At 42.0% G+C, this 13,992-nt stretch overlaps 1 protein-coding gene across 1 annotated transcript; it reads right to left on the reverse strand.

Annotated features, from left to right (window-relative positions):
* Positions 1-4,689: 4,689 nt before the first annotated feature.
* On the reverse strand, positions 4,690-10,131 carry pdzk1 (PDZ domain containing 1). Its single transcript, XM_036540760.1, has 8 exons — positions 9,925-10,131; positions 9,138-9,372; positions 8,597-8,733; positions 7,877-8,072; positions 7,261-7,457; positions 6,786-7,028; positions 5,162-5,410; positions 4,690-4,746 (listed from the first exon to the last, which is right to left on the reverse strand). The coding sequence occupies exons 1-8, from the start codon at positions 10,129-10,131 to the stop codon at positions 4,690-4,692; spliced, it is 1,521 nt and encodes a 506-aa protein (XP_036396653.1).
* Between the last annotated feature and the right edge of the window lie 3,861 nt (positions 10,132-13,992).

Below are 13,992 nucleotides of genomic sequence, written 5' to 3' on the forward strand. Positions count from 1 at the left end.
AGTTTTTCTTTTCTACTTCACTGATGTACTGAGTGAAAAACAGTTTTTAACCAGACGTATCTAAATTATATCACGACCAATGCTCTAAATATAAATAATGCACATCCCTCCATACTGAAAAAAAAAAAATATTCAGGCGTCATTTTTAATACACGCCTAAATAAGTAAACCGAGGCAAGGTGTTTAGCAGGCCAGAAGGTGCGCTGTATAGATAATGACAGTCTTGTGTAGGCCCGTAAAAACTGCATCTTATCTGTGTAAGAGCACTCAAAATCAGCTGTGGCACATTACTCAGCCATGACCATGGAATGACATGATGACGATCGAGCATCTCTCTGGCTGTAGGGTGGCAGTTGAGCGCTCGAGGTGTCAGCAGCTTGCGGCGGGTGCTCACTGAAATGGCCCCCTCCAGTCTGTCCTGTCTCCACATTGGGGGACGTCTCTCCTCCCGGCTCTATGCCATTTTGAGTCGTCTGTCAGCAGTAATGTCTCCAGCTGCAAGTGAGCACTCCAAGGGGGGACATTTGTGAGAGGAAGCACTAGAGCAAGTCTGTAAACCTTTCGACATGCGCAGAGGTTTTCTCGGGGCTGTGCCTTTGGGCTAAACTTAATCTTGAATCCAATCAATAGACAACATTACATTACTAATTATATGGCCTTACAGAAAGTGACTTCAACAGCTTGTATTTTTTACATAGTACCCATTTATTAGCCTGACATTTTTTGAAGCAATTTAGGTTTAGCACCTTGCTGAAGGGTACAACAGCAATTCTCCACCCTGGAAACGAACCTGCAACCTTTGGCCTGTAAATCCAACTCCTTAGCCATTGGCCGGTGGTGGAGAGGTGGGGTTTTCTCAAAAATAGTGCTGGCTCTGCTGCCAGTAACAGAAACCCCATTTAGCACAAATTTCAATTTTCTCTGTATGTAGGTCCTGCATAGACTGCAGCGATTAGCCATGTAATGTAACAATGTTTACACTTATAGGTCAATGCAGGCATGCGTTTGTGATCTCAGCACTATGTTTGGCAATGACTCTCATTCATGTGTGGTTAGTGGTGTCCTTTTCATACCACTTTATTGGACAAACCGTGTAATTTGCTCTGGATAAGAGCACCTGGTAAATGACAATAAAGTAATAACATTTTGAAGAGTGACAATCAGAGGAGGAAACCACGATCCCACCAAATGTGTGACTAAAAGGGCCAGTTGCTACATCTTCATTTCCGAATGTGAGCTTTAGGAACAGTCGTTTAAAAAATCTCCATCCATCTTGTCCTATTGTAACGCTCTCCTTTTGCCTGTTTCACCAGATTTTCCTGCATTCTCATTCCGGACATTTTGGAAAGGTGATATCAGAGATATAGACTCAGTGGACTTGAGAGGTGAGCCCTGAAAACCTAAAAAGATGAGTCTAACGCAATTTGTATAGACAGGATCTCAGCTGTCTGTTTCTGCAGTATTCACCATTTTCGTAATATTGAGGCTGTTCGCATAAAATGTGATTGAAAGAGCTCATTGATGCTTTCAGAACCATTTCATAAATACATGCCTATTTAGGTATCACTTTTTTGAAGTAGTTAATTTTTGAAGCAGCTTGCTAGTAGATCACAACCAGACGGTAAACAGGTAAATTAACTTATTTTAGAAATTGCAATTAAAAATATACTTGTTGGCTTGGTTTGTTCAGATTTGTTGGCTTGAATTCACATTTGGGTTACAAAATGGCCACCCTCCTGAAAAAGATAGCAAAATGTAAATCATTTTTTTCTCTTTTCTTACTACCTGTATATTAATGATTTCAAACAAGTTAGTTAACATGTAATAACATCTGTAATAATTGTTTTATGAGTGAATAAGATGGCCCTGAAAATAAAATGTTGCCTAACACAGCAAACTTATATTGCATAACATAATGTAGTCATATCTGACAATATAATCGTGTCTTATATTCCTCAGCTGGTAATGAATCAATCGACTTAAGTTCTGAGCAGATGTGTCTAGCTAGGTTAATTTATTTATTCCATCATAGTCAAGTATGTAATATCACACATATAAACCTATGCAGTTTCTGTTATAGCCAATAGTATTTATCTGTACATAAAGAATTGAGTATGTACATAAAGTGTTCCATTTGATGTATTGCTGGATTTTATATTGCACACTTAAGGTTGCAAAACATATCTGTATCTATGTGTATTCTTATAACATAGCAAGCACTCTTACCCAGAGGGACATTGTCATATGTTGTCCATTCATACAGCTGGATGATAGTGAAGCAGGTAACTACATAGCTTGAGGATACAGCAGTGGTGTCTCACATTGTCCATTGTCATGCTGTTTCCAATACATAATACATATAATAAATATAAATAATATATATATTATAAATAATTATAAATAAATATCAGTACCACTGCATGGATTCCCTTAGTAATACATATTTGGCCCTAAGTGGCCCTGAGTATTTATTTATACACAATTGTGTATTTATACACAATTCCTGGATTTGGCACTCCCTTTATGATTTATCAATTCATGTCGAGAGCTGAATTATTATTATTATTATTATTAATAATAATAATAATAATGAACAAAATGACTGTGACCTTATCTACTTTTATCAGTTTTTGATTGCACTTCTTCCATGCCACATAGTAATCCCATGAGAGCAATTTAAGAAAGTATTTATTAAGATAATACATTTTCTTGTCTCAACATATCTCAGGTATCTCAGGTGAGCTTTATTGATTGTTGACCTGCCAAGAAGTGCAATATCTCAATTTCAATGATTGTTTTCTCACTGGGCCTCTTAAAGGCCTTATCAGTAAAATTGCATTTTAGTTTATCAGATAATATCACAACTGAAATGTTAATCGAAACCTACAGGTTGCTTGGTGACTAAGATAAAGAAACAAATGAACACCACCTGGAGATAAAATATGTTTATTATTCATGGTAGAACAAAAAATCTTTTTGTTAAATGAAACATTTTCACATTTATCAGCTGTAGAGTTCTACATGAGTACATTTCTCAAGAGGAGATTTTACATCTGATACAAGTATAGCTATTGATCAATGGCTGTCAGTGAAGCAATTTTGTACTGTATTCTAGAATACGCTCACAGCTAGTGATCTGCTAGCAGTCTGTATGAAGAAAGGATTTAAACAGTACCCTCTGCATAATGGGCAGTTTTTTGACCCCATATAAAAGACAAGGAAGCTTTAAAATGGCACATTAAGCCTCACATGATATTTGGCATGTCTTTCAGCAGACATCAACGGAATTTGTCCCTTTGGACAAATGTGAGTTCTTTATAGGACCTGGGTGGCTCTTGCATACCTTGCCATCTGCTCTATGGAATAAGGGCCTGCAGTTGCATGAATCAGTCATCTTGATGAGCCAGTTTGTGCTTGCAACAACAGAACTAATATGACTTTATATGCTTCTCTACACCTTTATGCACCCCCATTTTTGAAACTGCCAGTTGCACGTTAGGCCCGTCTCACCAGAGCAACCTTTTCACTTCACTCACCGCGGAGCACTGAGTCGAGTCACGTGCGATCCTCTGATGCACCTGCACGGTATTTTTCACACTTCAGGTCACACAGTGCATTACAGTGGAGTGGGCACTCATTGGAGGACAGGCGCTACTCCATTGACATCATCCGAGCAACTCGCAGGTGCAGGAGCGGTGAGGTATGGAACTCTGGGTGACCTGCCCACCCCATCACTGGCGGAATGAAGCCAATATGTTCAGCTGCTGTGGGATCCTGGTACCTGGCCCGGCCAGTTTTGAACCTAGGCCATAGGACTCAGCCTGTACTGAAGGCCAATGGCACAACTATGTGTTGCTACCAATCACAGATTAGATCACGTCCTGCACGTTTTATAAATAGGTATTCCATTGACTAAACATGCTGAAACATATGCATGAAACAGTTTAAATCATTATTGGCTGTCAGTTTATTCATGATAAAAGTATGATGCTGATTCTTCTTCTTACTATTTTATTGTTATTATTAAAACAATACAGCATAGCAACAGTTGTTCCAGAAACGGAGAAGAGGAGAAGAGAAACCACCATGAAGGGAACAGTGTTGTCCTCTAAAATCCACCCTATGAATTTAAAATGTTTAAACAATATTTTCGACCATAAATTACATAACACTGGTAGCAGTACTCTGGTGGAGAACTTACAGACACCATCTCTGGAGTGATGGGCCACAAATATTTGATATAATAGTTTAATAATAGCAGTGATAACCATTATTCTGATTAATATTGAGATTAATCCTCATATCACCAATATGAACATTGTTCGTTTTATGTTCAGTCTGTCAGGTTTACTGTTACAGTGAACATGTATGTATATACCCCATTGGGCCTTAGGGTCACATGTGCTGTCTAATAAACAGCAACATGGAATAAATGGAATAGTGAGTTAGGACAAGAGATATAAGTTGAGTGAACCCTAACTGGGACATTTTTGCTGTAGATACTAGAAGAGGATGGAGACTGTTCATTGGTACTTGGAGAAAGATGAGTAAAGGGTGAATTCTCAATGCCTTGCTGTTGTCTGTGATCTTCCATCATATGACTACTGATGTTGGCCTCTAGTAGATGGGGCTGGAGCAGAGTTAATGGCAGAGGCAGAGTGACCTCCCTGGAGGAGGTTGGAGGCCTCCTCAGAGTCTCTCATCCTCGCTGAGACAGGACGATGATGTGGACGACACCGACGCCTTCTGCGAAAAAACCAAAGAGAAACCAGTCAGACGCGAAGCTGTTGCAAGTCTGACTCTCATAGTTACTATAAAAGTCCTTCCTGGTGATTTCAGGTGAGAAGTGCTGGGATGTTATGAACAAATAGTGCTATTTGATGTGAGCAACAAGAGCCCATGAGACTGAGTAAGGAGCCAATGTGCTTTGCCACTCCCTGTCTGTCATCCTGCTCAGAAATGAAGCAGCTGTTTTAGTCATACTCACTCTTTCACTGGATTCTGGCTGGCTGGGTGGGGTGGCTGGTCGGGCCACTTCCTCTTCCTGTCCCACCCCTTCCTGTTGGCCCTCTGTCTTTTCCTCCCCCTGTGCTGTCTCTTCCTGTCTGTCCTCTGCCTTGTCCTCCTCCTGCTCTTTCTCCTCCTCCTCCTCCTCTCCCACCTCCTCGAGTGTGGCAGGCACAGCATTTGCAGATGGGGCCAGCAGTAGGGTTGTGATCGGGATTTGCCGGGACTTGAAGTGCTCGTAGGCCCGTTTCTCAGCAACCAGCATGACCAGGCTATTGCCACTATTCCGAATTAAGTCCACCACCTGCTCATGCGTGCTGCTCTCCACGTTCACACCATTCACCTCGACCACGATGTCATCGTCTTCCAGCCCAGCCTTGTCAGCTTCTCCGCCCTTCACAACCTGTGATCGGGGGAGGGGCAACAAATCCATCAGGTGTGCAGCATTAGATTATGCAAATATAGCAATGACATTAGGATCTTCAGTCTCACTTTACAAAACCTGACCCTAATTCCAGTGTAATACACAATAAATGCATAGCTATCAGTTGGTGTTACCTTAATTGTTAAACCTTTTTGTGACTTATTTAATTATATGTGAATCACAATCACAATGTGTATGTACATGACAGCACTCATATAGGAACAGTGTAAATAAACATGGCCCCCAAAGCTTTACTGAGATAGTGTAGTAAGACATGTGCATAACATGTAGGACTCTGCAGTTTATTCATTGTGGCCGCAGTAACAAATTTCACTTCAACATTTAACCCTTTAAAAGCAACACCAGATTGTTTTTTCATGAGCAAATGGAATGGACTGTTGAAATGCATTTTCTTGTGGTACACGCCACACCACCCATAACATAATTTTGATAATTTCATACAAATATAAATACAAATAGCAGACAGAGTGCATACATGCATTGGCTTATTAATATCAAACCATGAAGGAGAGTGCCCAAATATCACTATAGGAAAAAACACGTAATCCCTGTTACATGACCTTGATGCTATTTTGTTACAATCAAATATTGGAAAGTGAGATAATTCAATGAACCTGCCACTGAGTGCGAGTTTGTAAAAAAACAACAACAATTCAACCATATTCCAAAGCAATAAACAGACCATAAAGAAAATGGAGGTGACAATAGAAACCAATGGCAGTGGTAAAGAGCAGGCCTTATGACTCAAAAGCTGCCAGCTCAAAGCTCAGGTGGGGCTGTTGGCACCCTTGAACAAGACATTTAAATTGCTTCAGTAAAATTTACAGCTGTAGAAATGGGTGATAGGTTGGTTATGTAAGCTGCTCTGGGTAAGAATGTCTGCTAAGCAGGTAAAGAATGATTAATCTGCCCTGATGAGTTGAACCCAGTGCCTATCCCCATGCACTGTGAAGAAATAATAAAGACAGGAATGAAAAAATAAATAAATAAACTGACAAAACTGTAAAAATGTGCCACTCAGGATGTGGCTTTTAAAAAAGCTGTTGTCATCTTGTCATGAGAGTTTTTGTTGAAAAAGGGAATCACCTCAGTTCAGTGAATACAAAGGAAAAATAAGAAAGCTTGCCACTTCAGGACAAAATAATACAAATTCAGGGGATGACTGTATAAAAAAATTGTTGGTGTCATACAAGTGTCAGTTGGAAAGATGAATCAGCTTGATTCAGTTAAAAAAAAAACCCTGGAAGAAGTGTTGACTCTGAAACTGTATTTTCACTACTCATTAGCTTCCCCTTGTCTTTACCCACTGCAGTGTGGGGCTCCCGCTCCTCACCTCTTTGATGTACTGGCCGGGGACTCCCTGGGTGCCGTTGAGGTGGAATCCATACCCGCTGCTGATCTTCTCCAGCTTGCAGAGCTTTGGTTTGTAATCCTCTGTGATTGGCTGGGCTGCAGCGAGGGGTGGGGCTGGTGAGGACTCAGGTGCCAGTGTGACTGGCTTTGGGGATGCAGGTGGGCTGGGCTGTGGAAGTGACCCCCTCATCTCCTCCCAGTACAGAAGAGGAGATGCTCCACCCTGTTGAATAACACATCATAGGTCAGAGCTTTTCTACCATCGTTCAACCAGCACGTCCAATAATAAGTGTGAACAGACACAGTGAGCTTCCATTCAATTGGCCCGGATCTGTTGCTGTTGAAGTACTGGATCCCTCACAGGACCAGAGCTTGACATGGAAATGTTGTCTCAGTGTTTTAATATCTCACACCCTAGCATTTTATTTCCATACAGTTTCAGGGCAGCCACCTACCATCTTGTACATTTTGTCAGTTTCTGTGTCAACCACCAGCAGGGAGCAACTGTCTCCGCACTGTCGGATTCTGTCCACCACCTGGTCATGGCTCAGGGAGTCCACTTCCTCCCCATTAACGGCCACCAGCCGGTCCATGTCCTTAAGCCCCGCCCTTTCCGCTGGACTCCCTTGGTCGATGTCCTTTATGGTATGGCCTGGCATGGGGGAGAGAGAGGAAGCAGACATTATACATTCATGCCCATGTTTCTGCTAAACCACAGATTTTTTGGCCTTTTGAATCATTTCGATAGAAGGTCATTTTATCTTTTATTCCTAGCGAGCTGTGTGAAACATTTCTGAAAAGTAATAAATTTGACTGTGTTATTTTGAAATCTAAGAGTGGTTGCCTGCCTGCCTTCCTTCATAACTGGCCCCATCACCACAAAACCTGAGGTTTGGATATATATAAATATATTATTATTATAAACAGAGGTATTGTAACAAGTCTTGTCATCATAATGTTTTTATTATATGAGGACATTGTCCATTTAGACAAGGATGACTGACACAGATCTTGTCCCGCACATCTGACGGACGGGTACATGTCAGACACAGAGCAGCCACACAAACGCACCCTCAACGTTGGGGTCGGCTCTCAGGAAGTAGCCATAGCCGTCTGAGCCCTTGGTCATGTCGGCGATGCGTGGCTTGTGTGGGAGGTGCTTTACGGTGGCCAGCCCCGCCCCCAGCTTCAGCTTCTTGTTCCTGTAATACCTGTCCGTCTCCTCATCCACCAGCAGGAACATGACGCTATCACCAGAGGCTTTTACCTGACAAAGGTGACATTGCAGGCCATCAGTCAAAATGCAGAGGTGTCCCAGGGTAATGGTGGAAAACAATGAAAAGGTAGAGATGGGAGAGGTTGAGGCATCATATACCCGATATGTGGTGGAGCTACCATGAGCTGTCAGTCACTGACTCCATCCAATCAAAAGAAATCAAAAATACAGATTGGTCAAAATCAGGGAATTGCTGGTAGATCATCATAGCGGCACCTGTTTTTGGGTTTCATGAAGCTCATGAGGAGCTTCCCTCTGTTGTCATATCATAGGAGGCTGTTCTGACCAGGTTTGACTTAATAGCATTATGTCTGAGCTGAGGTATCAACAACAAAAACAAGACACAAAAACTGAAGCCCTAATGAAATCAATGGCACCAAAAAACTTTCCTGAACTGTACGGTACTTTGAAGACCATGTTAGGAATGCTCTCAGGATGTGCTGTGCATGATGTGACACAGGGTAAACTTATGAGGCCCTCTGAGGTCCAGTCAAAGGTGAGGAGGTTTTTTTCACCTTTTCCACGATCTGCTCATGGATGGCACTCTCCACATTCTCGCCGTTGACCTCCAGGACGCGGTCTTTGGCCCTTACCCCAGCCTTCTCCGCGACACCCCCAGGGGTCACATCCGTCATGAAAATGCTCGGCTCACCTTGGAGTAAACCACACAGTGGTCATGACCTCATTCACTGCTTGTAGTTTTTCCATTTCCATTTGCCTTTACTCACATCAGTCCACACTGGCTATTCCCACTCCATTATTTCCCTCTATTTATATGAGGATGGTGTAGCATGTACATCAATACATTTCTTAGTGAGTGTATCTGTACTCGTCATCAAAGTGATTCTAATTAATTTCTTTAATGAATTCAATAATGCGATTTTCCTTTTTAATTAATTTAATGAATTCCTTTAACCATCTGTTAAAGATGCCAGCGTTGCTGTGAATCCAGGGAAAGTTTAAAAAAACTCTTGTGAACATAAGACCCCTGTTAAACAGTTCCCATGAAACCACAGTCTGTAGGACAAAATGGCTGACTGCCTTTGTAGTCCTCACCCTCACCTCGAGTAGACTTGAGGGAAAACCCATACCCCTTCTTGGTTTTCACCAGGAAGCAGAGTTTGGGCTTGGGCGTTGGCCCGGCCACCCCGTTCACGACGGGCTGTGTTTGGGCTGGTCGGGCCTGCAGGTTGGACAGGTCAGCACCACCGGCCTTGGCCTGGTTGTAGGACTCCTTGTCCAGGACATGGAAGGTGACACTTGCCCCGCTCCCCTTAACCATCTCCACCACCTGCAGAGAATGTCACAGGAGACCCAGGGACATGAAAGGACATATCAGTAAGCATAAGGTGATAATTGAGAACTTGGCAGTTCCTCACTTAAAACTGGTAATTATCAATGTAAAACAATACAGACTAAAATAAATCAAATAAAAATGTATCTGTATATCTCTAGACATATTTATAGTCTCAATTGTAGTTTAGGGCGATGACGTCATAGGATGGAATAGTCATGGAAAATGTGATTTTCAGGTTTATCATGTCATTTTCAAATGGCCAGTTCTACCATCCACTCCCTCCATTCCATAGTTTAGATTATAAAGATCCTGAATCAGCATGGGCATGAATTCCCAGTGTTTTTCGGCTTTCGCCTTCCCATAACTTACACTAATGCATATGTGTTTTTGGTTTGAATATGTAACAGAATTGAAAGAGACATTTGAGTACCATCTTTGTGTGTAAGTCTGGCAGGAGGAAAGACACATATGAATTCTGATCTCTTGTCCCTCTTTTCACATCCAGGTCACCCCTCATATACCAGACCTCTGGGAGGCAGAGCTCACCTTTGAATGCTCCAGGTTGTCCACGAACGTGCCGTTGACCCTGAGGATTCGGTCTCCATCCCTCAGGCCGGCGAGCTCGGCGGGGCCGCCCATCTCCAGATTGCGGATCAGGTGGCCCTCCTCGCCCTGCTCCACGCGCAGGTAAAAGCCAAAGCTCTGGCCCTCACGCTTGCTCAGGCTGATGACTCTGGGTTTGTGTGCGGCCATCTCTCTGCCACAAAAAAAAAAAAAAAAAACGTGGGAGATGCTGTCACTCCCTCTTTCTTTCCTTCTTTTGTCTGTTGCTTTTGTCTGTCTTTTGTCTCTTTCTTAGACAGTGTTGGTTCTTTTTTTCTTATTGTTTTCAGGTGGGTTTAATTTTTTTGAGCTTGGTTTTGTTACAGTTCTTTCTATTTTGTTTTTTTGTAAATATGTAGAGTACATTTTTCTTTGTTGAAGCAAGTTGTTGAAACGAAGAGCTTTTAAAAGTCAAATGTTTCTTTTGTTGCACCTTTATCTCTTTTTCTCTTTGTTCCTTTCTTTTTTCCTGTTCTTTCTTTTTTTTACACCCCTCAGCTCTAACAAACAATATAGCTCATGCTTTGCATTGTGGAAGGAGCCAATTACAGAAGTGGTTACCTCAGTTGCTGTTACTAAGACTTTATCTTTCTCCTCATAGAAAATCTGTTTACTGAATATAGCCTCATTCCCTGGTACAAAATCACCCCAGACATCTGGCTCAGACAAGTACAGTCAAAACGTTATCCTCTTCATTGTAGCGCTATCTCTGTATCAGTCTATTATGCAGGCTGTTTGAAATCTGATTGATCGATTTCACGTCAGTCAAGGTCAGTGTAGCATTTTACTCCAGTATCATGACCTCTAGAAATGAGATATGGTGCCTATCTTTAAGACATGACTTTTCCATATGCAGAAGTTTTATCTTTTTTTGTACGTTCAATGTTTTGTTTCATCTTTCTCAGTACCCCTGCTCTGCCCCCCCAAGACTTTACCTGATGTCAGTTCATGCGACTGATCAGACTGAGAAGACTCAGATGCACCTACTGTATCTTAGAAACAAAGCAGATACCCTCCATCATCACTGACCTGGTGTGTTAGTATCCTTATGCATTATCCTATAACACAAGTCGAGTACTCAAGCTACCGTGCAACATCACATTAGAATGCCTGTGTCAATAATAATTAGTAATAATTTAACTCGGTTACATTTCTCAGTTTTTTTATATAAAGTTTCATATATATGTATATATACAAACTTAATTTATTTTCCATTTTTCCAGCTGGATACTTACTGAGGCAGTCCAGGTTAAGTAACCTGCCCAAAGGTACAACAGCAGTGGCCCACTGCAGAATGAAACTGGCAACCTTTGGGGTACAAGCTGTATACCTATTTCACACCATACCCTAACAGTATCCCACACTACTTTTCTATAACCTGACCGCTAATCCTATCCCTTTACCAGGAAAGTTCTGGAGCAGCAGAGTGGTTTTATAGGGAGGGAACTGCATCTTTAAACCACAGGCCTGCTGTTTCCTAGAAAGGGCACTGTTCTGATATCCACTGAGCAAGGGTCTGAATTGTACTTGTAAGATATCCAGCTGTGTGAATGGTTAATGTGTAAGAGTGTAAGTCATGTGAGATGCTCTGGAAAAGGTCTTCCTCTGCACAGGGAGAGTGGCAGCATGGTCCAGTCAGACACACAGGGTATAGTAGGTCATGGACATTTTTCCATACAAATATATATATTTGTATGGAATAAAGTTTGTAAGCTATATAAGTCACTCTTGATAAGAGCATCTGCTAACTCACAGTAATGTAACAGTATGAAGCTGGAGTAACAGTTTACTACATGCTGCATCATGTCCATGTACTTTATCAATGCTGGTTGCACAAGATCCCACGATGTTGTAAGATCCTATGGTGGATCAAAGCACATGACACCTCCTTCTCACACAGAAATGTCCAATTTGTCCTCAGGGCAATTTCATGACCTTGACCTCAGCATATTACTATGATAGTCCTTTTTACAAGGGACAAATCCCTCACTCTTATCTGCACATAGTGGAAACAATTAATTTTACTGCCCATTAAAAAAAGATCTGCATTGGAGTAAAAGTCTAAAGAACATGACAAATAAAGTGCTGACAGTTGCTACAGGCCCCTTCATCTGTCCACGGGTATGCTTGAAACTGTTAATTGTTAACAGTACAGCCAGCTTAAGACACATTACTAAAGGACGCTGTGGCAGGAATAATTGCCCTTTGCCTGTACAATAAACAATGTTAATGCTGGAGGACACAGTATTGCGCTGAGATGGATATGAAGGATTTGTTCCAATTATTTTCCACAGACAATATGCCACGTTAAGGGAGTCGTAGACCCGATTCCACCAAGGCAATCAATGCACACCGCACCAAATGTGTTTAGCTATTGACTGGACTGTTTTGGCTCCCGGTGATGATATTTTTTCAGAACTGTTCTTTTGACGTTTCAAAAGCGGGAGTTCATAATGTTGGCTCCAGGGGGCACCATTGCCAGGGATTTGACAGCTGCAGTAGAACATCACTGATTGGAGAGATTTTTAAAACACCCACATCTTTAAAGATGTTACACTCTGTTTATCTCCATACACCTTAGGTAACGTCCACCTCATAACCACCCCATACACTGGCCACATGCTGTTTCTATGGGCTTACACTTACAGTTACAGCAAATGCAGACCAACGAGCAGACATCCTAGATTATCATGAATATCCAAAAATAGTTTCTGTGGAAAGGAATGTAGAATTATCCAGCTCTTATGATTTCTGTTCAAGCAATTCATCGCAGAGAATAAAATTTGATAGAGCCAGATTTGGTTAGTACCAAATGGTTTGCTCCATAAACAATCATTCAGCAGTACACTGTAAACCACACAGCTATAACTGTTAAACAATTGATTGTCCATGTCAATGCATCACTGCGTCTTAGGAGTGACCCTTTTACGCTGTTCCATTGCATGGATCACAACCCGATTAATGGGACCCCAGTACGGAGGGGTGGGGAACTGGACCACCCCCATGAAAGCGCAAACAATTTCCAATCACCCGTCAGTACATTTCAATACTACACGTTCACAGTGACGAGCAGGAGACAAACACTCACCTGTCGCCTCGCAGCTGCAGACCCAAGGAAGACTTCACCTGCCAAGTCTTCAAGGTGTTATCTGTGCCTCTGCGGGACTTTGGCAGGCCAAAGTTTAACTTAACAGCTGAGTTATTTAACTGGGTCCCGTGGCTGTGGCATCAAAGGCCGGTCCAAGTGACCGTGGACACCCTCTGGAGGCTTTGAGCATGAGTCATTGGGTTAACTCAACTCTTTGGCATGAAGCCAAAGCCAGGTGAGAAAGCAACATGTCCCCAAGCTCAAAAGCATAAAGGAGCATTGCAGCCTGCTGCTAGGACTGCTGAATGCCTCTGCTATCTGCTCTCCTGCTCTGTGGCTTTAATAGCACCATACACATTCCAGCAGCATAATTCTCCCTCTTTTCTGCTCGGTTAGAAACATTGACTCTTACTGTTTGTTTTTGTTTTCCGTAAAGGATTCCAAATACAAAAGGAGAGACCAGAATCAGACTTTATTGGCATATATCGGGTATGCTTTTACACATACAAGGAATTCCGGTTCCAGTATTGTGTAATGTGTTCACACAATGAATTACAAGGTGACAACAACAAACACCATATAACAATAGTGGAACAACAAACAACAATACAGTTTTGTCCCTCACATACCTCATTGCGACTCTGTGTTAGAAGGAGCTGGCTACGTTCTGGGAGTTTGAAACATAAAAGACCCATTACATAGAAGAAATGAAGTCACATTCTTCTCCCCATACCTCGTAACACTGATTGGTTACGAATTACAGAGGCTGTTAGCTGTGACAGGTTGGTACTGGGTTCTTTCAGCTGTTACAAATGGTCGTGGGTAAATTTGATTTTCATGACACAGGTTCTCACTGGTGCGAGCCTGACTTATCTACCTGGTGTCATGCATTTGCGTCATTGTGTTATACTTTGTACTCTTAT

Source organism: Megalops cyprinoides, chromosome 11 (assembly GCF_013368585.1).
Source record: "Megalops cyprinoides isolate fMegCyp1 chromosome 11, fMegCyp1.pri, whole genome shotgun sequence".
Classification (NCBI taxonomy): Eukaryota; Metazoa; Chordata; class Actinopteri; order Elopiformes; family Megalopidae; genus Megalops; species Megalops cyprinoides.